This window comes from Cornus florida, unplaced genomic scaffold (genome assembly GCF_030987335.1).
Source record: "Cornus florida cultivar Cherokee Brave unplaced genomic scaffold, ASM3098733v1 CherokeeBrave_3.0.0_Hap2_Chr08, whole genome shotgun sequence".
Classification (NCBI taxonomy): Eukaryota; Viridiplantae; Streptophyta; class Magnoliopsida; order Cornales; family Cornaceae; genus Cornus; species Cornus florida.
Window position 1 is genome coordinate 8615877 of NW_026775578.1, and position 25848 is coordinate 8641724.

General features: G+C 35.6%; 2 protein-coding genes across 14 annotated transcripts in view; one reads left to right on the forward strand and one right to left on the reverse strand.

Moving 5' to 3' along the window:
- LOC132269231 (glyoxylate/succinic semialdehyde reductase 1-like) lies at window positions 1-6283 on the forward strand. The gene is made up of 8 exons (XM_059770344.1): window positions 1-302; window positions 2408-2518; window positions 2599-2700; window positions 3518-3619; window positions 4308-4423; window positions 5142-5220; window positions 5298-5468; window positions 5944-6283. The coding sequence occupies exons 1-8, from the start codon at window positions 195-197 to the stop codon at window positions 6025-6027; spliced, it is 873 nt and encodes a 290-aa protein (XP_059626327.1). The 5' UTR covers window positions 1-194; the 3' UTR covers window positions 6028-6283.
- A 5206-nt stretch (window positions 6284-11489) lies between these two features.
- The window catches only part of LOC132269232 (oligoribonuclease-like), a 30382-nt gene continuing 16023 nt past the window's right edge, over window positions 11490-25848 (reverse strand). For 7 of the 13 annotated variants that reach the window (XM_059770346.1, XM_059770352.1, XM_059770349.1 and 4 more), the window contains 8 exons: window positions 18632-18745; window positions 18008-18142; window positions 16291-16367; window positions 15095-15176; window positions 14913-14968; window positions 13122-13208; window positions 12065-12155; window positions 11490-11930 (listed from right to left, as the gene is read on the reverse strand). In XM_059770346.1, the coding sequence (XP_059626329.1) occupies window positions 11812-11930; window positions 12065-12155; window positions 13122-13208; window positions 14913-14968; window positions 15095-15176; window positions 16291-16367; window positions 18008-18142; window positions 18632-18745 (761 nt within the window). In that variant the 3' untranslated portion in view covers window positions 11490-11811. Of the gene's footprint in view, window positions 11931-12064; window positions 12156-13078; window positions 13209-14912; window positions 14969-15094; window positions 15177-16290; window positions 16368-18007; window positions 18143-18631; window positions 18782-19385; window positions 19466-25848 lie in introns of those variants that run through there. The other 6 variants (XM_059770357.1, XM_059770347.1, XM_059770345.1 and 3 more) reach the window with 5 other exon arrangements.

Consider the following 25848-nt stretch of genomic DNA (forward strand, 5'->3'; position numbering starts at 1 on the left):
TATAAAGAATTGTGTATTTAAATAAGAAGAAATCACTGTCATTGCGTTGTTGGATTGCAATGCTTTGTCATTGTGATTTGTGGGTGAAAAGGGCACTATGGTTATTTTATTCGTAGAGTGTGTCGATACACAGAAGATTTAAAGCAGTGGAGAGGGAGAGCATTTGCCCACACTGAAACTGAAGAAAAATAGAAATGGAAGAAATTGGGTTTTTAGGGCTAGGAATCATGGGGAAGGCCATGTCCATGAACTTACTCCGCCATGGCTTTAAGGTCACTGTATGGAACCGGACTCTTTCTAGGGTATACCCTCTCTCTCTCTCTATATATGTATATGTATGTATGTTTGCTGTGTGGATGATGAGTTATGTTTTGCCGTTTGATGTTACTTGACCATTATCTTTAATAGAACCTTTTGTTAAGGTGTCTGGTTGCTTGGAATTGATGTGCTTCCTTATTCTGCTGATGTATGTATAGATACAAACATTATTAGCATGAAAGACAAAATTTGTGGTGATGATTTTTAACGTGACTCATCCCAATCTAATTATGGTAGCCCTTCAAAGGTAGGATTCTTCAGTGGTTCATCATTGAGTACTTCCAAAACTTCCAATATAATATGAGCTGAACTTAATTTTGGCTCCCAAATTATGTGCACTAAGTTGTGGTTACCCTTGTTGAGTTGTTTCCCTCATGTTCTGAAGATTTTAGGGCATCTGCATATACTTCAAAATAAACAGTATATAGCTTAAATTCTGAATATCTAACTATTCTTCCAAGTTACACTGGCCAGCAATTTGGAATGGAGGAGTTACCTATTCAATTATTTTAAAAAAGGAATTGATAGCTATATTCTACCTACAGTTTCTTGATAGCCTATTTTGTTGAAAGTTCTTACCTTGATGTTCTTCCCCGAGAGGGAAATAAATTCTTCCACATACTTGTTAATTTGGTAACATGCCTGTAACCAATAACATTATAATTTTCTAAACCTTTGTCAGCAGAAGCATCCTCGTGCTTAGTTTCAAGTTTTCTTGTATGAGTTTTAACTTAATATTATAGATCATAAACGCTAACAAATAAAAAAGAAATGTTTGAACTGATTCATTGAGAAATATAAAAAAGAAAACAAAAGACAATTTTCAAAATTTGTAAACATCTACGTACCTCAGTCATAGAGGAATGATGAATGCATTGGAGATAAAAATTGGAAAAATTCAACAAGATTTCACTGAAGACCAAGAAATGCACCAATGAGGAAGACTGGCACGTATCACATTGAGAGTAATGTTAGGCAAGGGAAATTACTAAAACTAAAATGGGTTGAGATAATAAAAGGAAAATATGATAGCATGTGGTTCTACTGAATTTGTAGCATTAAATAGACTGAATGGTTAAGCAGGCTGTCATGTAATTGAACCCAAACTGTTGAATCCAGGCTTTGTTGAGTTTAGGTTGGACGCTGTTTCTTTAATTTGAGACATGGCACCTAAAATACCTTCCCCATGAAAATCAGTCCCCTACGTGAAGTATACAGAAAACAAGGATACAGTTCTCAATTTAATCAAACTACATACCCTCAATAGTGACCCCCAACTTCGAACTTAATTGAATTCCTGAAGGAAACTGCAATGTTTTTATTTTATTTTTCTATAAATTCAAGTAAGTAAATAATTAATTGTCTACGCGACATATTAGAAGTTCAATACTCTTTTGGAAATCAACTATCACAGGTTTGTTGCTTATAATTATTTGTATGAACCAACATTTAAACAAGTTGATTATGATTTTCCCTGCATTTGGTCTCTATTTAACCGTTTTGACATACTTTGGCTGGAGTCTCTCTGTGCACGTGTGTGGTGCGCACACATTATTCTGCCAGTTTCAATTCTCTAATATCAATTGACAACTTTTAACTCCTTTTCCTCCACAGTAACAACAATATTTTCTAATTAGAGCTGATTCTGTTAGATGTCTAAAGTTCTCTTAAATAAGTCAGTCCATAAAATGAATGCCGGTTGCCCTCATTTTACTTTCTTCCTTGCCACTTTTGGGAATCTGTGCTCAAATTTAGTGAGAGTGAAGTGTGAACAGAGTTGAACTGCTTTTGAAAACTGACACTAAAAAAACATTGATAAAGAAATGATAAACACACATTGACCAATTGGTAGTGTGCAGCTTTTGTGATTCTTGTCCAACTAAAATTTTTAATCTTACTTTTGAAGCTTATTAGCTTAGCAAATAATTTTCTGCAACCATGATGCATGTCACATGTGCACTTTGATCTATGGTTTTTGATTTAGAGGGTTGAAGTCTGATCAACTTAATCAAGCAATTGGAATTCTTTTTTCTGTTCTTGTCACATTTGAAGCAAAGCCTGTTGTACTCAAACCTTCTTCTGATTTCAGTGTGATGAGCTGGTGGAGCATGGAGCTTCAGTAGCAGAAACCCCTGCAGCAGTAGTTAAGAAGTGCAAATATACCATTGCGATATTGTCTGATCCTTCTGCAGCTCTTTCGGTTAGTAAATCAGGTTGGTGTTTCTAAAATAAACATTTTAACTGACCTTATTGAATGCCCTGTTTTTTGTTTTTGCTTAGGTGGTTTTTGATAAAGATGGTGTTCTTGAGCAAATTTGCAGTGGAAAAGGTTACATTGACATGTCAACTGTTGATGCTGACACGTCTTCAAAGATCAACGAGGTTTAATTGCATGCCATTAATACTGCTTCATTTTCCTTGTTTAATTGTCCTGCTTTCTTTTCACTGCAATTATACTTCTGCCATAAAATGTGGCGGTTGTCGATACTTTTATTAGAATCTGTAGCTCGACATTTTTAACTTTCTAAAATGCATCCACAAGCCAAAAGGATATCCTCTCTGTCATATCCAAGATGATATCAGTTAAACTAAGGAGAGAGTTACATTTAGACGATACTGTTCCTAAACATAAAATTTTTGGCACCATGCATTTAACTTTCTTTTAAAATAATGCGGTTGTAAATACTTGTATTAAAATTTGTGGTTCTAACATTTTTAAGTTTCTAAAATGCATCCACAAGGCAAAAGGATATTTGCTCTTTCATATCCAAGTTGTTATCAGTTAAACTAAGGAAAGTGGCATATTTAGACGAATTACTGTTCCTAAACATAAAATTTTTGGTCCCATGCATTTAACTTTCCTTGCAGACAAGAAGGAAAAAAAGAATCAGCTTCCTCCTCTCAAACATGTGATAATAGATGGGTTGATAGTTCTCACAATACCATATATATTGAGCTTTTTGATCATCAGTGTTGTCCTCTTTTGTTGTTGATGAGCTGTTTGCTGAAGATCAGCAATGTTTGAAATATCAGAAGCATTTGGAATTGATTTTACAACACTTGATGGAATTTTTCTTCAATTTTTTTTATCGCAGAAGTTTGCACAAAAAATTGATGTTTGGTAAGAATAAAAAAAGAAAGAAAGAAAAAGGAATCGTTATATGTGGAACTGATACTTGAATGATTCTGATATATACAGGCAATCACATCAAAAGGTGGTTCTTTCCTTGAAGCTCCAGTTTCAGGTAGCAAAAAGCCTGCTGAAGATGGTCAACTGGTAATTCTTGCTGCTGGGGTGAAGGTAAATTTACTTTCAGTTTTACAGATGCAGTTTGTAGGATTAGTATTTATAGGCTTGCTACGTTGCCTTTTGTTTTCTTCTCTTATACTCTTCCTTTTTGGTTGAAATACATGTTGAGAAACTAAAGGAAGAACAATCGTCAAAATGACCAGGTGAGCATGGGATAAGGCCTAAATTTGTTGCCCAGGCAGTAGCTCCAAGTGTACATCCATTAATGACAAGCTTATGGATCTTAAATAAGCATAGTTTTACACATTTGCTCCAAGTGTAGCTCCAAGTGTACATCCACTAATAACAAGCTTATGGATCTAAATAAGCATAGTTTTACACATTTGCTATCCTAAATTTTTCAATCACTTATTTATGACGAGCTTGGTCAAAAGATGAGTTAAAGCATGGAGTGCCTGGTTCAATATTGCCCAGAATCCTGTCACCTAGTTGAAAGGAAAAAGTATGCTCAATCATGCGTAACCACTTGCCTAGGCATGAATTCAGTGACACAAGGATGGAGCTAAAATTCTAAACTTGAATCATTGTGGTGGGCAAAACTATGTTTAAGTTGATTTTTTAACATAACTATACATGTGGGCATGCTCACATTCTCACAGCCATTGCTATCAAGTCTTTTGTTCTATGCAGGCTGCAAACATTCTATGTTATTATCATGTCCACTTATTTGTAATTGCAGGCACTCTACGAGGAAGCACTTCCTGCTTTTGACGTCATGGGGAAGAAGTCATTTTTCCTTGGCCATGTTGGAAATGGAGCAAAAATGAAACTTGTTGTGAACAAGATAATGGGGAGGTACTACTTCATTTTTGCACAAAGGATATTTCTGAATTAGAGTGTTTTCTTCAGCATTTTCCACTTTCCAGAGCAACTGTTTCAGAATGTAGATTGTGACAACTGAACATTGCTATTTTGTTTGGGTAGATTAAAATTAAATAATGATATTATGTGGGGGATTTTTCCCATATACATTTATAATCTATATCCTGAAATGTTAATAGCACTTGTATATATTGTTAAGTACATAAACAGATAATTATTGAATATCATACTACATAAACAGCAATTTGCATTGTCTCCTTGTGTTATTCACTTCATTTTCACACCCCGGGGCATCTCGTTGTCGTGGATAATAGAAAAGATATCTCAAGTAACTTGAATCTTCCACTGCAAAAGGCTGACAATTTTTTTTTTTTGTTACAATCTTCCTTAAGTTGGAAAGCTTAAAATATTCTATTTTCTGTCATCTGAAGTCGGAAGGAATCCCCTTCGGCCATCTGCGCCTCTCTGCTTTCCAGTATCTACTATTTTACATCTATACTATACATGTAATCTAGTCTGTTTGTGTGAGAGAATAAATAATTATGAAGTTCTCTGTGGTTTTAGAGAAGTGATATGCTTATTGCAAGTCAATATTACATTGTTGCGCTACTTTGTCAAGACGTTTAAAATTTTCACCGCATGGTCATGGGCTATGTTGGTTAAATTGTAATAGTGGTTGAATCCTTTGCAGTATGATGAATGCATTTTCAGAGGGACTTGTACTGGCTGACAGAAGTGGATTGAGCCCTAATACTCTTCTGGATGTGTTGGTGAGATGGCATGCAAGAATCTTTGTTTAGACGTCTATTTGTGTTGAGCTAACTCTTGATATGCCACTTTCTTGCAGGACCTAGGTGGAATTGCTAATCCAATGTTCAGGATGAAAGGACCCACCATGATTCAGGGCAGTTACTCTCCAGCATTTCCTCTGAAACACCAGCAGAAGGATATGAGATTGGCTCTTGCCCTCGGGGATGAGAAAGCGGTATCAATGCCAGTGGCAGCTGCTGCCAATGAGGTAAGACCTTTCCTTCACCTCTGTATCTGTATCCAAATGTTATGCTGACTGTGAAAAAGGAAAGACAACCACCAACGGGCCAGTGGCCCAGCAGCGGTACCAAGCCCCTACTTCTCAAAGGGAGGTTAGGGGTTTAAGCCTCGGTGGAGGTATGGGTGTGCGAGTACCAACTAAGAAAAAAAAAAAGGAAAGACAACCCAAGGTCTATTATGTATCCTTAAAATTGATCAAGAAAAGCTTTAACCCCTGAAGCAGGGGTGAAAACTTTTTACCCAACCTGAACCCATCTGGTTTAGAATGGGTTAACCTGAATTTGTTTGTCTCGATGATTCAATGGGTTTATAAAATAACTGCAGAACTCAACTCTCGAATATGGCTGGTTTTAAGAGGATTTGGCTTTAACCACAGCTGTTAACTATGAAAGGGTTACCATAGCTCTTTGGTGATTGAATTCACTCACTCATTCTTCATGCAGGCATTCAAGAAAGCCATAAGCATGGGTTTGGGGGACCTTGATTTTTCGGCTGTGCACGAGACCGTGAAGGTTCCTGAACATTAATCCTGGTTTGACGCATATAGATTAAAACGTGAAGCATGATTGCTGGCATAAAATTTCCTTGGTGATTATGGAAGCCAAAGCTTCGTGTTCCAGCTAATAAATAGTACTGTGTGATGATTTGCTTCTAATGAATTGTTCATTGTAAGGGCATGAATATTTCACTTACCCAAGATCTTGTGAAATAGGAACTTTTCAACGGGTCGAACCAGTAAAAATTGCAGTAACAAATATGAAATGAATCACATGCTTTGTTCAAGTTTCGGTTGCAAACCGTAGTGTGTGTGTGAAACCAACATAAGAGATACAAATGCAGGCAGTCCTTGGTTTACCTCTGTGGGTTTGGACAAGCCTGTGCAGAAATCCAACTGACCTCTGTGGGTTTGGACAAGCCTGTGCAGAACTGTCGATGGATTGAAGTTTGTTGCTATTTATTTATTTATTTATTTTTCTATAAAAAAGAAAAATGAAAACAAGTAATATGCTTATTAAAAAAAAAATGGAAGTTATGTTTAGTGGGTGAGTTTGGCTGAATGGTAGGACCGTACAAGAAGCTAGGGCAACATCAACATGTGTCAGGCTACTCCAATTTTCTCATCACTAAACTATCCAGCTCGAGCATTAAATTTATCTAGTCCAAGATTTTCTTTCACTATTGTATAATTTTTTAATTATTTTAAATGATTTAAAAATTAATTTTTACAATTATTAGTTAAATATGTGTTCAAAAAAAACGTGGAAGAAGGGGAGGAAAAAGGATAGAATTAGGAATCAATTACTCACACATCCTACCTCTACCGAGGTTGGAAACCCTGACTTTCCTTTTGGGGAGAAAGGGATAATACCGCTAGGCTAATTGGTCTTTTGGTTAGAATTAAAATTTTTGATAGAAAGTGAAATGAAAATTTCCGCCAGGCTAATTGGTCTTTTGGTTAGAATTAAAATTTTTAATAGAAAGTGAAATGAAAATTTTGGAATGAATCTTTTCATGTTGGTAGGAGGAGTCCAATAGTATAAGAAAAGACCCACTATTAAATTGCTCCTCCAGTCAATAATATGAGGAAATAAAGAAGTGTAGAATTGTTAATAATAATAATAATAATATAAGCAAGCAAGTAATAATTTTAGTGCCTTACTAATACAAAGAAATAGTTACAATTAGTTAGAGTCTAATAATATAAATAATAATTATAGGGCCTTACTAATACAAAGAAATAATTTTTCTAAAAGAGTTTAATAAAATAAGAAAACAATAATTTTGGGACCTTCCTATTGGCTTGGAGATCTAATAGGAGAAAATAAAAATGTTAGGAAGTTGAAATAATAATTTTAGTACCTGAAATAATAATTTTAAGAAGTCCAACAATTAGGAAGCTTCCTATTGATTAGGGCTATGCGATGACTAAGTCGGGTAAGACTCAGCCGACTCTACCAAATATATTTATAAAAAGAAAAAGGAGTTGATATTGACACTCTACTACTCTAGCACTCCGACAATATTTATTAGTGAATTACCATCAAATATAAAAAATATGGTGAAAAAGTATGTTTTACCCTTGACAACATTACTATCAACATTTATTGAAAAAGTATGTTTTACACTTGACAAACTCATTTATAGTCTGTTAACTGGAGTATTATTCTTTTTTTCTTTTTTTTTTTCATATTATTTATAAACATGCTACTAAAAATATACATAATAATGCATTGAAAAAAAACATTATTACAATTATTTTAGTATCATAATGTAGTGCAATATATAATTCTGGTTGATAATGAAGTTTGGAGTTTAAAATTTCGTCATTTTAAAAGAAAATAAAAAAATAAAAAATAATCAATTTGGGTTTTTTATTTTTTATTTTTTTTAATCTTTGTTCGCTGGTCTACTCTACACTTTTCTATTTGTCGATGTTCCACAACAATACTTTAGTTATATTCCATGATGAACATCATGTTTATTATATATTTATATAGGTTGAGGCCATGAAACAGCACTTAGATGCTATTCTTCCTTTTCTTGGCGCGGATAATATATATGAATGGTGCCCTTAATGATGCATAAAATTAATTACATTTACATCCAAACACCTTTTCTACCAATTTCCTATTCTCCTTACTTGACATTTTTTCTATAAAAATAACTAGATGTAACAAATTCGCTAAAATTAATTTTTTATTTTAAAATATAATAAATAATAATTACAATTAAGACAGAACCCATAAGCAAAATAAAAAGGTTAATTTAACAAATAAATAAATAAACATCCAAGGAAAACTTAATTACTAAAATGTAAACACTCAGAAGGAGCCCCACCAAAAAATAGTTTAGGCAAAAGTAATTATAAATATTTTTACTGTTCCCTAAGTACATTCTGAAATTTACTAAATAACCCTTGCTTCTTTTTTCAGCTCATATCTTTACTTTACCAGCTAATCTAAGAACCATTACTAAGGTTGCTTCACGCCCACAAACTAAGACCAAATCGGTGAAGCTACAGATACCCAACATTGGAGACGTCCCAACATTGGCCTTCACCCCGGCAAAGACAAACCCAACATTGAGCTCCATTAATTCCGGTGAGCTCTGACCAACAAAACTCCATTGATTTTTATGAGTTCTGAGCAAACAATGACCAAACTTTAGTGGCTAAACCGAACGATTTCAATCTCCCAACCCGTGGAATTACGACGAACAAAATGGCAAAGAGGTACAACCGTCCAACCAGATAGCTCCATTGAAGACCCATTTTGAGAGTTACTTCTTGTATTATATATTTTTTGAAAAAAAAAAATCTCCTACTAATTGCACTCGGTCTCTGAATTGGTATGTATTACAAATTACACTTGTATGCAGTATTATGTCGGAGGTTATGATCGATTTATGCATATATCAACTTATTTCCTTCAAAATTTTAGAAATTATATAATCCCAAAATATAACGTTTATTCATTGAAATAAATTAACCAAATTCATTTTCATTTTGTAAACCTTCCCTGCCTGGAATTGCAGCAGGAATATATATATATATATATATATATATATATATATTCTTATGGGGGAAAGGTAATTTGCTTCCAAGTTGAAGCATAGGTTCTTATGTAAATTGATTATTAGTATATGTAAATTGTCAGCATATTTTACAATTTTGGACATGGCATGCATGTGCAGTTAATAACTTAATTATAATAAATAAACAAATAATCATGCTAAACATGTAAATTTTATAGTAAGTTTAACAATTAAGTAATTGCATTCAAACTGAAATACCTCTTCCACCAAATATTACGATTTGAAAAAAAAAAAAAAAAAACTCATGCCTTGAAATACCTCTCCTGCCAAATATTTTTTATATTTGATAGTAAATTACCTCTTCCAATAATAAGATTTTAAACCTTCCCTGCCTGGAATTGCAGCAGAATTTGGCGATGGCAACAAATGTTCATTGTGTAATTGTTATATATATATATATATATATATATTTTCTTCTTTCTCATAAGGCAAGAAGAATGAATAAATTAGCGGGAACAAAGCAAAGCAACCTTTACAACTCTACCTTCCTCATCTCCAAAGACAATTTATAAGCTGATTTAACGGATAACAACCGTTACGTTCCCAACCATGGTTTATCTTCCTGCCCTGTTATACTAGTAATTAGGAATTTGATTAATTCTGTTTACATCCAATGCATTAAACGTGTGTCTCAGCAAATCAAAATTACAGGATTTTGATTTTCTGATTGATAATATCTACTACTCTAAAAACTACTTCCGATGCAATACGTTTGGTAGTGTACACCTTTTAAGTTGATCTTGTTTGGAATCCAACAATCCTCCCAACAAAACACCCGTTTTTTATCATTGATTCTCCACACTAACAGAAATCTGTATAAATATCTAGCAAAAATCTAAAAATTATTTGAAGAAGTGGAGGCTTAATTTTTTCACACACACACACACACACACACACACACACATATATATAAACATCAGAAAGAATTAGAACTTCATATATGATTGAACCAAAATTCATCTAAAGTGAACGTTATAAATGGGCACCGTGTAATATATACAAGAGCTAGCAGAGCAAACATATATATGGTGTGAGGGAAGAGAGACAAAACTAGGGTTTGGGAGGTTTAGGGTTTCAATGGCTGAGTGTAGTAGTAGTAACAGAAGTAGGTCTTTGACGCTTGTGTTTTTTTCTTTAGTTTGAAACCCTTTTATAGATTTCACTTTTCAGATTCTTTTCACGGAATGCAGGAGATTCCTTGTCCTTGATTCGATTGAAAGGGAAACATAGTACTGCAGGGAAAACTTCAGCAATCTCCTCTTTGGATGGACATACGTAACAAAAAGATAAATAATTTTTAAACATGCATTTAGTTAACATGGAAAGTTATTTAAGAAAATTAGAAAAAAAAAATATTAATTAATTAGTTTGGATAGCATCAAATAAAACCAAAGTAATTATATATACTAAAATCACTGTTACATGTCTTCACACAAAATGGCTACAATTGGAGCAAAATGGAGATTAGGTCTCAATGGGTCTGAAATTGAAATTGAAATTGAAATCAAAATGAGCATCGTAGCAAAAAATTGAGGTCATACGAAAACAAAAATCTTCAAATGGCCGTCACTCGGCGACGCCTCAATCTCTCTCTATATTATATATGAATTTGCATTTCAGTTTCATTTGAGCGTTTCAGTTTTTTAATTGGTAAAGTTCATTTCCAAAATTAAAGAAAGGATTTCAAAAGGACATTTACAAATAATATTCTCTCTCTCTTTTTTATTATAGAAGAAAGTCTATCCATTTGAGACAACTTAATAGCTCATTTGTTAGTTTAAAGAGGGAAAAAAATAAATAAAAAAAAAGAACTTAAAAGTGCCGGTACTGATAATTGCTGACCGTAAAATGAAAAATTAGAGACTACTAAAAAATTTAGAGATTAGTTTTCAGTACATTTTCTTTATTCACTTAGCTTTTGAGAATAAAATTATATGGCCACTAGTTAATTTCGATCCAAACAAAATATAAATTCTATTGATTGAAATATGCTTATATTGCATTTGGAGCACTAAATTGACACCTTAAAATTGAATTTTGTGTTTTGAAAATACACTAAAACATCTATAATTCATAGAATCATAGCACAGGACCTAAGTCAGGAATATTTTCAAATGCTAATTCCCTTGGTAATTTTTAGAACGGAAAAACAAATTATTTAATTGATAAAAGAATTAGAGAATAGTCATCCTTCCATTCTTCATTCAATATATTACAAACCCACATCAACTATAAAATTTTCTATCAAAACACGTGCACTTGGGGTTCAATTTCACACACACTGTCAAATATTGATTCTCTTCAACTTTCTCTCAAAATCAGTTATCAAAGCATGAGATGTCTAATTCGAGTATAATATTTAAAGTTAGTTTATCTTTAACTTATTTAGTAGACGAAAAAAAAAAAAAAAAAAAAAAAAAAATTGCACTCTGGTCACATTTCTTTCCAAACTAAACGCCGCACCAGATCTTCGACATCTCTTAAGAACTGAGCAACATACTGAGTTTTTTTTTTTTTTGAATCATGATAATGAAAATTAACAGGAAAACCCCATTTAAGTCTTGGCGCATGGTCAGCACCATTTTGCACTGCATAGAGAGAAGAAAATCCCATTCAAGTTTACAAGCAACCAATTAACTACATTGATTGTAGATACAGCTGCTCAAAAATGAAAAGTCTCTTGAACCTGAGATCGTTGATTACTTCTTCTTTTGCAATCACCTCCTAGGCTTAGATTTGAATATATTCTCCTTGTAGAACTTAAGTTCTGCTATACTCTCCTTGATGTCGTCCATGGCTCTGTGCTTGTTTTCCTTCGAAGGAGCCTTTTTCTTATCTAGTGGAAAAGCAATGACATTGAACGAACACACGTAACAGATTTCTAAGTGTTAAGAAGCAGACTGAAAAAGCTGATATCAATTACAAGAAAATTACTGGATGTACTGAACAAATAAGAGCAGAATCTTTCACCTCTTGGATACCAACGGATGCATAGAGCCTTAATACTGCTAACATCAACTAGCACATGTGAGAAAAGAGCAGCTAAATCTGGCATATACTTCTGCGAAAAGGAAAACTTATCAGAATCTAGCAAATGCAACAATTAAATGTTGGTTGAATAAGAAGTCCTAAATCTACCAAGCACGTCGAATACTTTAGGCACATCATAGTTATAATAAAGTATTCTAGCTACGGAGGAGGTGTTCTGAGGCAATTGTAACATTAAACAAGAATAATGTACCCAAAAGTAGCATCATTTGTTCAAAATGCTTCTCAAGTTGCTTCTGAGCATATATGGTTAGTTATACTACCACTGATACTGATAGAACTTTTAATTGCCAAAAATAGATGGATAAGTGAGTGGCTCAAAGGAAGAAGATAGAAAAACAGGTGCAAGTAAAGCGTAATACCTTTCATGCTCAAATGCTTTTGTAAGATTTCGAGTGCAGATTCAAGGGTATCACCATTTAGCGGGATCCATTTTATTGTCGGTGCACATTTGATGACAAGATTTAGTTTTACCTTATTAAAAAGACACTAGATCAATGGTTTAACAATGAGCTCCATCCCATGGATTCCTAGATTTGCCGTCTAAAGTAGACTGCATGATGAGGAGTTAATACTTTTGCTTTCAATGGGATCGTAGTTTTTACTTTAATATCGTTTATTTAACCCCACCTCAGTACCACATTTTTGTTTCTTCTTTCTCAACTAATAAAGGGGCTCACTTATTTACCGAAAAAAATAATAACAATAATAAAGAGGGCTATTAAAAAGCCAACAACTTAAGTGATTCCCAAATTAGATGGCAGTAACTATTCTTTATTTATAATTGTGAATATAACAAAAACTGTATGCCTGCCTCCCGGGTGATGTAATAGTTCTGAATGTAGTTTACCATGGATTAAGGCTACATGTATACAACATAAACCCATTATCTTCTACAAGAATACATGTATATAATACTTTAATATAAATATATACCGTTTACAAAGTGCTGGTTTAATATGCATCTTTTTTCCCTCACCTTTAGAAATCGAAGATCCATATAAACTGAATTGCCTGCAAGAAGAGGAGTATGTGTCCTCCCATATCTCTTTACGAATTCAATAACCTACAATAAACTAAAACAAGTCAGTGAATGTTTATTAGAGGAACTAATTTGACTCCTAATTTCCAAGTAAAATGATAAGGAATACACTGAAAGGTTGTAGTAGTAAGTTGTAGAACATAATAACCATATGGCTAGACAAAGGGTGAATAAGCCTGGAAAAACAATGTGCATGCAGATATTTTGTTCAAGAATCAGCAATAACATAGACAGTATCAAAATAGAAAAGGAAACTACAAGAACCTGTAACAACATTTAGAGCATTTTAGTAGAACTATATTCCAGCCATCATAAGTTTGTTAACAAGAATAGAATTATTTCAAAAGGGCATTGAAAATGGCAAAGGCAAACAATATTTAGTTAATTAGTGTTCTACATACAAGATTCTCAGTAAGAGCCATAGGTACATTGACATGTCAATGTTAGTCTGGAATTCTCATTTTCTATAAAAGCTCCCCATTTATTGACTGAGCTTTCAGTTGTAAAAATTGCAGTTGATCAACCATAACAGCACAGGAAAGGTGATGGCTTTTTGATGTCATATGAGCTGTTTTACAGTGGATCACCTCATTTATTTTCATTCACTAATGCAGGTTTGCTTCATCTTATTTAAACTTCATCTGATAACAGCAGAAAAGGTTCAGGAGATCAATTCTTTTACTAGTGTTCTTTTGTGTAGTAATTGTGATCACAGTATCTGTGGTTCTTTGAGTAATATTAGAATTTTATGAAGAGTATCAGCGAAAATTAATAAAACGAATAAGGCTAGCTCAATGCACAAGTCTCCCACACTACATGGTCTAGGGAGGGTCAAATGTATGAACTCTTGCATCCGCATCTAGAGAGGCTGTTTCCCGTTTCAAGCTCGTGACCTCTAGGTCAAAATGGAGCAACCTTACCATTGCGCCAAGGCCCGCCTCTAATAAACTGAATAAGCTAAATCCATAAATTAGGAAAAGGATGAGGTAGGAAACTGGCAATGAGAGAAAATGAGAACTGGGGGAGGCTTGATCAATTGATGGTGGGGCAAGATCAATTGAGTTGGTAAAATGGCAAAAAAAAAAAAAAAAAAAAAAAAAAAAAAAACTAGAAACCTGGAATGCCGGGTGTCTAGCTTAGGAGGGGAGTCTTCCATGGAGGGTCTGTAAATAGAAGATGTGGGGGAAGGCTGTAGAGAGAGAGAGAGAGAGGAGAGAGATGGAAAAGAAGGAATAAGAAGAAGAAAAATGAGGTAGGGAACCATAACCTCCATTTGCTCATCCTTCCAAAAGGTTTGATGGCAGGCATCGAACTCAGAATCAACCAACTTTGGCTGGGGTTGCACAGTATTTGAAACAAAGATCTCAAAAAAGTTATCAAAAGAAGAATGAGTCTTTTTTTAGCAATAACAATATAACTAGCACGAGTCTAGTGCAATCTGAATTCTGTAGATCCTTTAAATTAAAGAATTAAATGGACAAGAGGAGCCTGAACCCATCCAGACAAAAGAAAAATCTCCTACTTTTGTTCGTAGGACTTGGACAATTGCGAACATGCTGAAGCATCAAGAATCATCACATCTTCTACGATTGTTACGAGAATTTTTTTTTTGATAAGTACGATTGTTACGAGAATTTAATCCATTTGCATAGGTTATGAACTTTAAGCCACTTAGGAAAAGCATGATACACGTAGGAATAAGTTTGGCAGAAAATATGCACCTCATACCTGCTTTTCAGCTTCCCGCTCAGTGATTGTACTTTGGAGCACCTTTTCTGTCAACCCTAGATAAAAATGAAAATATTAAGCCAGCATTACCCACACTAGCAGTAGTAAGAACATTGTTACAGGTATATTGGATATATCATCAACGTGAAAAAGCAATAACCCTAAAAGCATAAACCACTAACCACTTGCTCCATGATGACTCTCACACCATTCTCCCATTCTATCCAGACACTCCTTACTTTGATGGATAACCAAGTCAGGACCCTAAATATAGTAAAGCCATATTAACTTCAAAAGTTGAGGAGAATAGCATATTTAGAAGATACCATGTTTGATTTCACTAAACATGCAAGCTATCAAACACTAAGTGGAAGTATGACACAGATAAAGTTCAGTAATAAGTGTTCATTGTCAAAAAGATATAAATATTTTATAATAAATTTGCTAAAAATATATATAATGGAAGAAAAGAAATAAAGCACGATATTTCTTTTTCCCCTAGTTAATAAAGCATGAAACTTTCAAAAAGAAGAAACTGCAAATCCGGGGCTTTATATTTTGCACAACATTGTTCAAAAGAGGCATCAGAAGTTTACCTCAAAGGACGCTAAAACAAATATCATATGGCATAAATAGAGCATAAAGTCACTATATTTCAGAGAGCAACGCAACTAACTCAATGATAATCTTTACTTTTTTTTTTGGGGGGGGGGGGGGGGGGGGGGGGGTGGTTGTGGAGAGAAGCATAAATCGCAATTAAAGATACATGTTTTCTAAATTTCAGAATTCTTTAATTCAGTAAACTACCTTAACGTAATATCCTTGTATGTAAAATTCTAAGAAGGCATCAAACAGATTGGGGTTTCCATCTCAAAGCATGAATCACAATTAAAGATCAATTTTTTCTAAATTTCAGAATTCTTTAATTTAGTAAACTACCATAACGTAATATCCTTGTATATAACCCATATATGATCATGGAAAAGCAAACAACACCATCCAACTATGAGTTTCTTTTTAGTTTCCCTTTTTCTTATGGAAAAGCATTTATCATTCGAAAGTCGGAGGTGACATCTTTGGTGGGCCCCACGCCCCCACTCACATCACCCCATTCGGAGTTGTCCAACTTTCAGGTGTTCTATCATCGCTCTTTTCTTATTGGTATAGGGGACGTCTTTTTCTTTTTTCCTTTCTTTTTCTATTTTTTTATTTTTTTATTTTTTGGAAAAAAATGGGGTTGTAGTTGCTTCCTTAAACCAGAAAGGTAGTTCTCTTTAAATGATTGTAGGACATTCATAATTGTTTGCATTTTATAGTATTAACAGTTCCAACCAATAACTCTGGAGAATCAATGCCCAGAAAGATGGAATATATTTACCTCAACTGCCTTGGTCAAATTGCCATCCGTAATTACACAGGCAATTTCCAATATTCTATCAACTTCAACATCCAGGCCTGCACAGAAAGCAAAATAAAAAGAATGATCTCTGCAAAATACAATCAACCATCCAACATCAAATATGAAAGCGTAAAGAGTAGGCCGCATGCAGATTTATGTACAAGATAAAGTAGCAGAACTTACAAAATACAACTTATTAAGCTAAACTGAAATATCTAAACTCATATTGGAGTGATTAGAAGTCTTAATGCCAGCTGCTAACCTATCACCACCCACCACAACAGGGGGTGGGACAAATAATAAAGCCACCTTGTTGGTATATTTGATAAGAGCACTGCTAGCAATAACTGTGATTGAGAATGAGACATGACATGAGAGCTTGAAGTGCACATGGCCAGCACCAACTACTGGAAACAGGGAAAAGATAAATACAATAAGGGATTTATGTCAATTAGGATTTATGTATATTAAATATTTATTATTATTATTATTTTGATTATCTTTTTATTTTAGAGATATTTTAGTAATTTAATATTTTAGGGTTTTATTTTTGCTAGTAGAGTTTGATTAGGGTTCTACTTTGATGCCTATATATGTTTGGCTTGTGACATCATATACACACTTTTTGATGATTATTGATTGATTACAGAGATTATAATTCAGAAATTTCTCCCCCTAGATTTCTTCTTCTCTTCTCTCATTCTCTCTCCCATCCTACATCAAATTGCCATTAGTAAAACCTAAATACTAAGTTATAAGAATTAAGGTTAATCAAATGTAGACTCAATAACCTCTTATAAGTCAGATAAAGCTGCCAATTTTACTTATCAGAAAGAAAGATAAAGCTGCCGATTTATTTTGCCAGCTGCAGCACACAATCGTTCCTGTTTCCTGCTTAATTTTGAGGGAAGTAGGGTGCCAAGACAGAGGAGAACTTTGAAACAACTGCAACGAAACAGGATGAGGTAGACTAACAAGAGGAGTAAACGAGAGATATCAAAGGAGGCAAGAGAATGAAAAATAAAACAAAAAACAAGACAAAGAAATTGAGCCTAAATAACCTAACTAAATGGTCGGATTCAAGTAGAGTGATAAGATAGGCTAAAGTTGAAAGGTAATTGGTTCCAGCAAGCATATATGTTTTGGTACCAAAGTGAGCAATGTAGGGAAACAATACAACAGAAAAAAACAGCAGAAGTGGAGCAGGCAGGTGACAGAATGACAAAGTAGCCAAAACATAATCCATATTTGACAGCATTGGTATCCATAGTTGCTTATCTGGAACCTAGGACAAAAGAAGTCCTAAGATCCTGGTTTCAAACATAAATTTTTTGCTAATAACAAGATTAATAATAAAGAGATCAACTTGCTGACAAACCAAGACGAGGTGAAGCAGCAAACACAAGTGACAAAATAGAAAGGTGTACGCCCTTGCACCTACCACCAACTTACTAAGCAAAACTGGATCCAAAGTTATCCTACCATTGGGAGTTCGAAGCAAAAGAAATGAAATATAGCTAAAACAAAGACTTGGTATAATATGCCTAGGAATATAAACCTGGGTTTGTACCTGGGCAAGTCCTGGCCTCTCATGCCACCGACATTTTGGGCATATTGTGTGAACAAAAGTTCAAAAAATAAAGCAATTGCTATGGGTCATAGCCAAGAAAAATAGGGGTTACGTCTAATTGTGTACCAGTCATTTCCAAGTCAATCCATGCCAGTGGAAATTTATACACTTCTGAAACCATTTCTAGACTTTGTTGACTCCCATTATCATTCTTTGATAGGGTCATCTCTCCTGGGATGCCACCTTTTCTCTTAGCCTTGCCTGCACCATGAAAAATATATATTCAATGGCATCCTAATACAGACAGCACAAATAATCACCCATTAACACAATGCATCAGTAGAAGGTGAGGACTGAGGAGACAGGATCATCTTGTGAAAATTAAAAATCTCCAGACACAAATCTGCAGTTTAATATATTTATTAAGCCCAATACCTTGGACCTATTTATCCATTGTGCGTCTCAAAAGTAGGTAATTCTGATAGATAATAATAGTGTATGGCAAGCCACCATTAAAAGATTTTGAAACTCAGTTTTGGTACAACGAGGATACAAATTTACAATTTGAAACAAAAAAGAAAAGAAAAGGGATGAATACAAAAAATTTAGGCACTCTTAATTCAAATCCTGAGAGCAGCCACTTTGTGCAAATAATATCAAAGGTTAGGCGTGTATTCAGCCCACCCTAGAACTCTCTATTAACAGGGACCGCACTAGATAATGATCCTTTTGATTAAAATATAAATGAACCTCTTTCTTTGGCACTTTCTCGATGATCAACAGCAGAAAGACTGCCCGTCTGTTCTTCATCATCTGCTACATCCAGTTCGAGCAAAGAAAAGGCATTTGAGAACTGATTCATGGCTACAAAACAAAGTTTGTATTTTGACCATTCAGCTCCTTTCAAAGTGAACGGTAGAAAAATATCGTCAAATTATTGCAGTTTAAGGAATAGGAAAGTATACAAGCACAAAATGATAAAATCAACCCTTCAAATTTGCAATCAAATATAAAGCCCTACCCCAACCGTATGGCAGAGCTTATATGGTTAAAATCCGGATAATATTAGATGGATTGGACGTCTTTCAGGATATTTCAAAAAATATGGTCAAATGTCCGGAAAATGAAAGCTTCAACTTGGCAATCAACTATAAAGCAGGTCTATGAAGCACATCATCTTATTATCTCTGTGATATCCCCAATTTCCAAGCACGGGTTGATCAGGTCCTCGCCCGAAAACCGGGGATATCATAACAATTGATAATAGACAAACACAGAATACAAGAGGAAATACTAAAGTAAATAAATAATCACTGAAGGGAAACTAAATAACAATTAATTATAAAATCCTGTGAAACTATTAACTCTCCAAATAAATCCATAATTAATAATCCTCCAATATACAACTCGGGAATCCGTATCATGGACCCCTAAATGAAACCCATAAACTGAAATAAATAATATCTAAGTCTAAACATGAAATAAAACTAAGATAATGCCCTACGTCGATAATCCGGAAGAGTGAAGATGAATATCTCTAATCAGCAAGAACAATCTATAGGACTGAAACTGACGTGGACTTGAAAAATGAAGTGTGAGTTAGACCCACAAGCAAGCACTCTCTATTACAACCCGATCAGAGAACCGATAATCAATACATCTTAGCTAAACTCATGCAATAGCTATATAGTCAATACAAACATATACACACTACGACGCTCACTAAAATATAGGGCAGTCTCAACCGGATAGTAGGTATCTCAAGAGAAATCGTACACAAGGTGGTCAAGAGTCCTCCTATACTAGGGCACACACATCTCCTATATTCAGCTACTCATCTCCGGCAATATACGCCTCAGTCCTAACCACTGATCCTGAGGCCATGAATCAACTCGTATCAGGTCATACACACACACACACACACACACACACATATATATATATAATGATAACAACATCAATAATCAAAGCCATATCTAACAATGATATAACATAGTGAGTCTAAACTTATTAGGCAGCTCAGCCCATCATCTCATAGCCATATCTAACAATGACACATATTAGTGACTATAAACTTATTAGCCATCTCACTGAATCTCATTCAAACATAGAAATAATACATCCATCTCATCAACATTACAACAAGTAGTACAACCATAGATCATGTTTTTAGATAATAAGAACAACAATTTATATGATTAAAATCATAAATGAGAATATTGTAACATGTATCACAATTTAAGCCATATTAAGGAATAAATACAACTTATAAATTGGTTAAAGCCTCAATTATTAAATTCCCAAAGCATATTGAATTTCTTTAAGCTTTTAAATCCATACCCAAGTTCATTGGACTCATTAAACCCCTTAAAAGCCCCTAAATCAAAACACAACAACCAAACACAGCCCTGCAGCAGCAGAGCGTTTCGGTCGAAGCCTGGCTCCATTCGGTCGACCGGGTTAGGCAAACAGGTCGACGCCTCTAACCTATCAGTCGACCGAAACAGGTAAACCGGTCGACCGAAACCTACTTCTTCCTCCTTCGCGACAGCAAGTTCCAGGACTGTAAATTCATTGTTCCAGGTCTTAAGCATGCATAATATGTTCCAAACAATTCCCACAGTTTATATAACATATAGTTACATGCTTTAGCAATAAAAATAGAGAATACAACATCAAATCAAAGATTTAATCAAGTTAATACATATATATACAAACATGCATATAAGTTCAGTTTATACACACATCACAACATTATAACCAGTTTTCATTATCTGATTTAATCCTTAAAGTCTAACATGCAATGTAAGGTTTATAAGTTCTAAGGGGAAGAGATAGAAAAGAGAATTGTCTAATGATTTTCGGATTGAAAATCTCTGAAAATCAACTACGCAACTCTCTGTGATATCTCCGGTCGTCTTCCTCAACTCCGGCAACCTTCCTTGGCCGGTTTCCTCCTACTTCTTCCTTCCTTCTCTCTCTCTCGTGTATCTCTTTTTGCCTTTCTGGGTTTCACGTAAAACCCTCTCCCAGACTACTACATATGTATATATACTAATACATAAAACCTAATCCTAGTCTGAGAAGTAAATAATAATAATAATAATTGTAATACTAATATACATATAGCATAAATATCCATACGTATATATATTTACATGATCTACACAATTAATCAATTCTAATTATTAATATATATATATATATATATATATATATATATATACACACACCTCCTCATGGGCCTAAAGCCTTCATTAACATACCTAGACCTTCTTAACTAGTCCAAACCAACTCCTCTGGTCCAACTAACCTAAAGCCCCATCCACGCTTAATAAAATAAAACAAATAATTAAATAAACATAACAATTAAACAATTAAAATAAATCATTTAGATTAAACAAACAATCAAGCCATTTTAATTAGACAATTAAATAACCTACAGAAACAAATAATTCAAATAATGCATTAATTCAAATAATGTAATTAATTCAAACAATGCAATTAAATTAACTAAAATAAAACTTGTAAAATACAAGGGAATTACATTCTTCCCCCCCTAACAAAGGACGGAATCGAAATTCACCCCATACCTTACTTGAACAACTCTGGAAACTTTGAATGAATTTCATCTTCCCGTTCCCAAGATGACCTGGCCTCATTATGATGGCTCCACTGAACACGCACAAGAGGAAAAATCTTGGTGCGAAACACCTGATTCCTACTTTTAAGAATACAACATGGTGGCTCTACATATGCTGCATCCGGCTGCAACTCAATCTCGCCTACATCTATATGCTGATAGCGAATATCTTTTCGCAGAAATTTCCGCAACATAGAAACATGGAACACATTATAGACACGATGTAAATGGTCCAGAAGTGCCAACCGATAAGCTACAGTTCCCACACGATCTGTAATCATGAATGAACTTACAAAACGTGTTGACAACTTCCCTTTTTTCCCAAAACGCATTACTCCCTTCATGGGAGACACCTTAAGCAAAACCTGATCCCCTACTTTGAATTCAGGACCTAAAAATCTGTTCTCACCAACCTCCAGCCAACACACAGGAGATCTACACGGTCTATCATACAATGAATCAAAAGGTGCCATACTAATAGTCTTCTGATAACTATTGTTATAAACAAACTCTGTAAGTGGCAAATAATCCTCCCAATTGCCCTTAAAATCAAGGACACAAGCTCGAAACATATCCATTATCCTTCATAATCTGATTGACTCTCTCAGTCTGAGGATGATAAGTAGTGCTAAGATGCAACTCCGTACCCAAAGCTTGCTAAAAACTCTCCCAAAATCCCGATACAAAATTCGAATCTCTATCCGATATGATGGATAACGGTATGCCATAAAACTTCACAATCTCTACAATATAAAGCCTCGCCAACTGTTCTAAAGTGAAATTAGTGTGAATAGGCAAGAAATCAGCGGACTTGGTCAATCAATCAACAATGACCCAAAATGGAATTATGACCCTTATATGAAGTAAGCAATCCCCTCAACAAAATCCATAGAAATGCTCTCCCATTTCCATTCCAGTATAGGTAGTGGCTGCAAAGCCTTGGCGGTCTCGGATGATCAATCATAACCATCTGACAAGTACTACACTTAGAGACAAAGATAGCTATGCAACTCTTCATGCCTGCTCATCAAAACTGCTGTTTCAGGTCTTGATACATCTTATCTCCACCTGAATGAATAGAAAAATGAGAATTGTGAACCTTCGTCATCATATCTTTCCTCAAATCATCTACATAAGGTACTACTAAACGTGCCTTATACCTCAAACCTCCATCTGTGCCAACTGAGTAAAATGGAACATCACCAGAAGCTAACTCTACAATTCTATCGATGTACGGCTGATCTGCAAGCTGTGCCTTAAGTACTTTGTGGATGATAACAAGTGTCACTACGACATAAGTCATAAAAGTATCAGATAACTCATCAACTGATTGCAAAGCATCCCATTCTGTAGCAAATAAAGCGGAAAGAGTCGAAAGACTAGCATAGGGTCGGTGACTGAGTGCATCTGCAACTACATTCGCTTTCCTTGGATGATACTGTATAGAGAAGTGATAGTTGTATAGAAAAGTGATAGTCTTTCACAAACTCTAACCACCTGCGCTGTCTCATATTCAGTTCCCTCTGTGTGAAAAGATACTGCAAACTCTTGTGCTTACTAAACAGTGTGAAGGACTCTCCCAGAAGATAATGCCTGCAAATGCGTAAGGCAAAGACCACAGCTGCTAATTCCAAATTGTGCGATAATTAAGCTCATAAGGCTTAGCTTACGAGACCCATAAGAAACTGTTAGCTCCTTTTGCATCAAAACACATCTCAAATCCTGCAAAAAAGCATCTGTGCAAACAAGATACTCTACCCCGCTCTGAGGTGTAGCTAGAACAGGTGCAGAAGTTAACTTGTTTTTCAACTCATCGAAAGATGTCTGATAATATTCATCCCGAGCTTACGAGACCCATAAGAAACCGGTCACTCCTTTTGCATCAAAACACATCTCAAACCCTGCAAAAAAGCATCTGTGCAAATAAGATACTCTATCCCGCTCTGAGGCATACCTACAACATGTGCAGAAGTCAACTTGCTTTTCAACTCATCGAAAGCAGCCTGACAATGTTCATCCACACAAACGATACACCTTCTTTAGTCAAATGGGTGAGAGGTCCCGCTATCTTCGAAAACCCCTGGATGAATCTACGAAATAACCCTGCCAATCCCAGAAAACTGTGAATCTCTAAAGGTAAGGTAGGCAGTCCCCACTCTAGAACTGTTGAGACCTTGGCTGAATCTACCGTTATCCCCTTCTCTGACACCACATGACTAAGAAACTTCACCTCTCTTTGCCAGAAATCACATTTCTCATACTTGGCATATAACTGATGTTCTCGAAGCGTCTGCAATACTGTGCGAAAATGTCTGACATGATCCTTCTCTGACTCAAAATAAACTAGAGAATGAATACATTGACAAATTGATCTAAGTTAGCCCTGAAGACCCTGTTCATCAAGTCCATAAAGACAGCTGGTGCATTAGTCAACCCAAATGACATGACATGGAATTCATAAGATCCATATCGGGTGAGAAATGTTGTCTTAGAAACATCTTGCTCCCTAACTCGAAACTGATGATAGCCAAAACGCAAATCAATCTTGGAGAAATAAGTAGCTCACCTCAACTGATCAAATAGGTCATCAATCCTAGGCAAAGGATACTTGTTATGAATAGTAACCTTGTTTAGTTCCCTGTAGTCTATTATACACAGGTGAGCATACCTATCCTTCTTCTTCACGAACAACACCGATGCTCCCCACGGTGAAGTACTCCTGCGAATGAATCCCTAACTAAGAAATTGTTGAATCTGATCCTTCAGCTCTCGCATTTCCATTGGTGCCATCATGTACGGTGCCTGGAGCTAAATCAATCACTAAGTCTCTCTCTTGACTCGGTGGAAATCCTGGAATTTCTTGGATGACATCCTGAAACTCCTGTATAACTAGAATGCTATCAAGTGAGATCTTAGTCTCCTCCTCGGACTCCTCCTCAATATAAAACAAGTGGGTGCTAGAACCACCCGTTGGTTATGGCATAGCGATAAGGTATATATCCTGACTCGGATAGCGAATACAATAAACTTATCATGACAATTAACCTGAGCATGGTAGAGAGATAACCAATCCATCTCAAGTATTATATCATAATAATGCATGTCCAATACCAATAAATTGGCAAGAAATATGAGTCTATCTTGGGCGAGTGCAGTGCAAGGAGCTACACAAGGAAGCGATGGTGGGAAGGTGAGCGTACCGCTTGGAGGCAGACTTTGAAAGGGAGTGGACGCAGTAGTGAAGCGCCGCACTGTGACGAGGGCGTCTCAAGATTTGGGTGGGGGAGACTGTCACGAAGTGATTCCTAAGACGCTTGGAGGATGGAAGACACGCATGCTGGTTGACCAAGAGCAGAGTTTGACTGGGAATGGTTCCAGGGAAGGGGCGTGCAGGAGCACAGGATGATACCTCTTCAGAGTTCAGGCAGGTCGACTCGGTTGAGTGCGAGGAGCTTGTTGCTGGTCGTGGACTTGACTATGAAGAAGGGAGTTGGCCATCCCTGTACAAACTGGTTGGGAGCTGGAGCTGTTCCCCTGATGAGACCAAGGCAGGTCCAAACCAGTCAGCATGTATCCTTGGGAGGGCAGGTCGTGGTGGCTGACCAGGGCACTTGTGCGAGCTGAAGCAACTCCTTGGTGCCGCACGGGCCGTGCCGCTGCGCCAAATCTCTAGGCCCGTGACAACATGCTCATATTACAAAAAAAGAAACTAAATCAAATCACAACATATTCTAAAGTATATTCTATAGCATATTCTATAGAATAGTCAAATCTCTGCTATTATGGTAAGTCATTCCATAAATCGTGGATATCATACATGCTAACACTCCCCCTCAAGTTGGTGTGTGGATATCTGAAACGCGCAACTTAGATAATGCATTCTCAAACACAATCTTGCTGAAACTCTTTGTAAGAATGTCAGCTTGTGACAAATGGAGTGCAAATTTGACCAAAGATAATCTTCTCTCGAATGAAGTGACGGTCCACCTCTATATGCTTAGTTCTGTCATGCTGAATGGGATTTGCTACTATGTTAATGGCAGACTTGTTGACGCGGTAGAGTGAGAATGGAAATGACACTGGAAGGCACAAGTCTGTCATCAAGGTTTTCGACCATAGCAACTCGCATACCCCAAGAGCCATAGCCCTATACTTTGCCTTCGAGAGATAACATCCTGCTTCTTATTGTACCAAGTAACCAAGTTACCACCAATAGTGGTACAATAACCCGAAGTTAACCTCCTATCTGAAACTGATCCTGCATAATCAACATCTGTCCAAGCCTCAACACTAAGTGACCATGATTGGCAAACAAAATTCCACG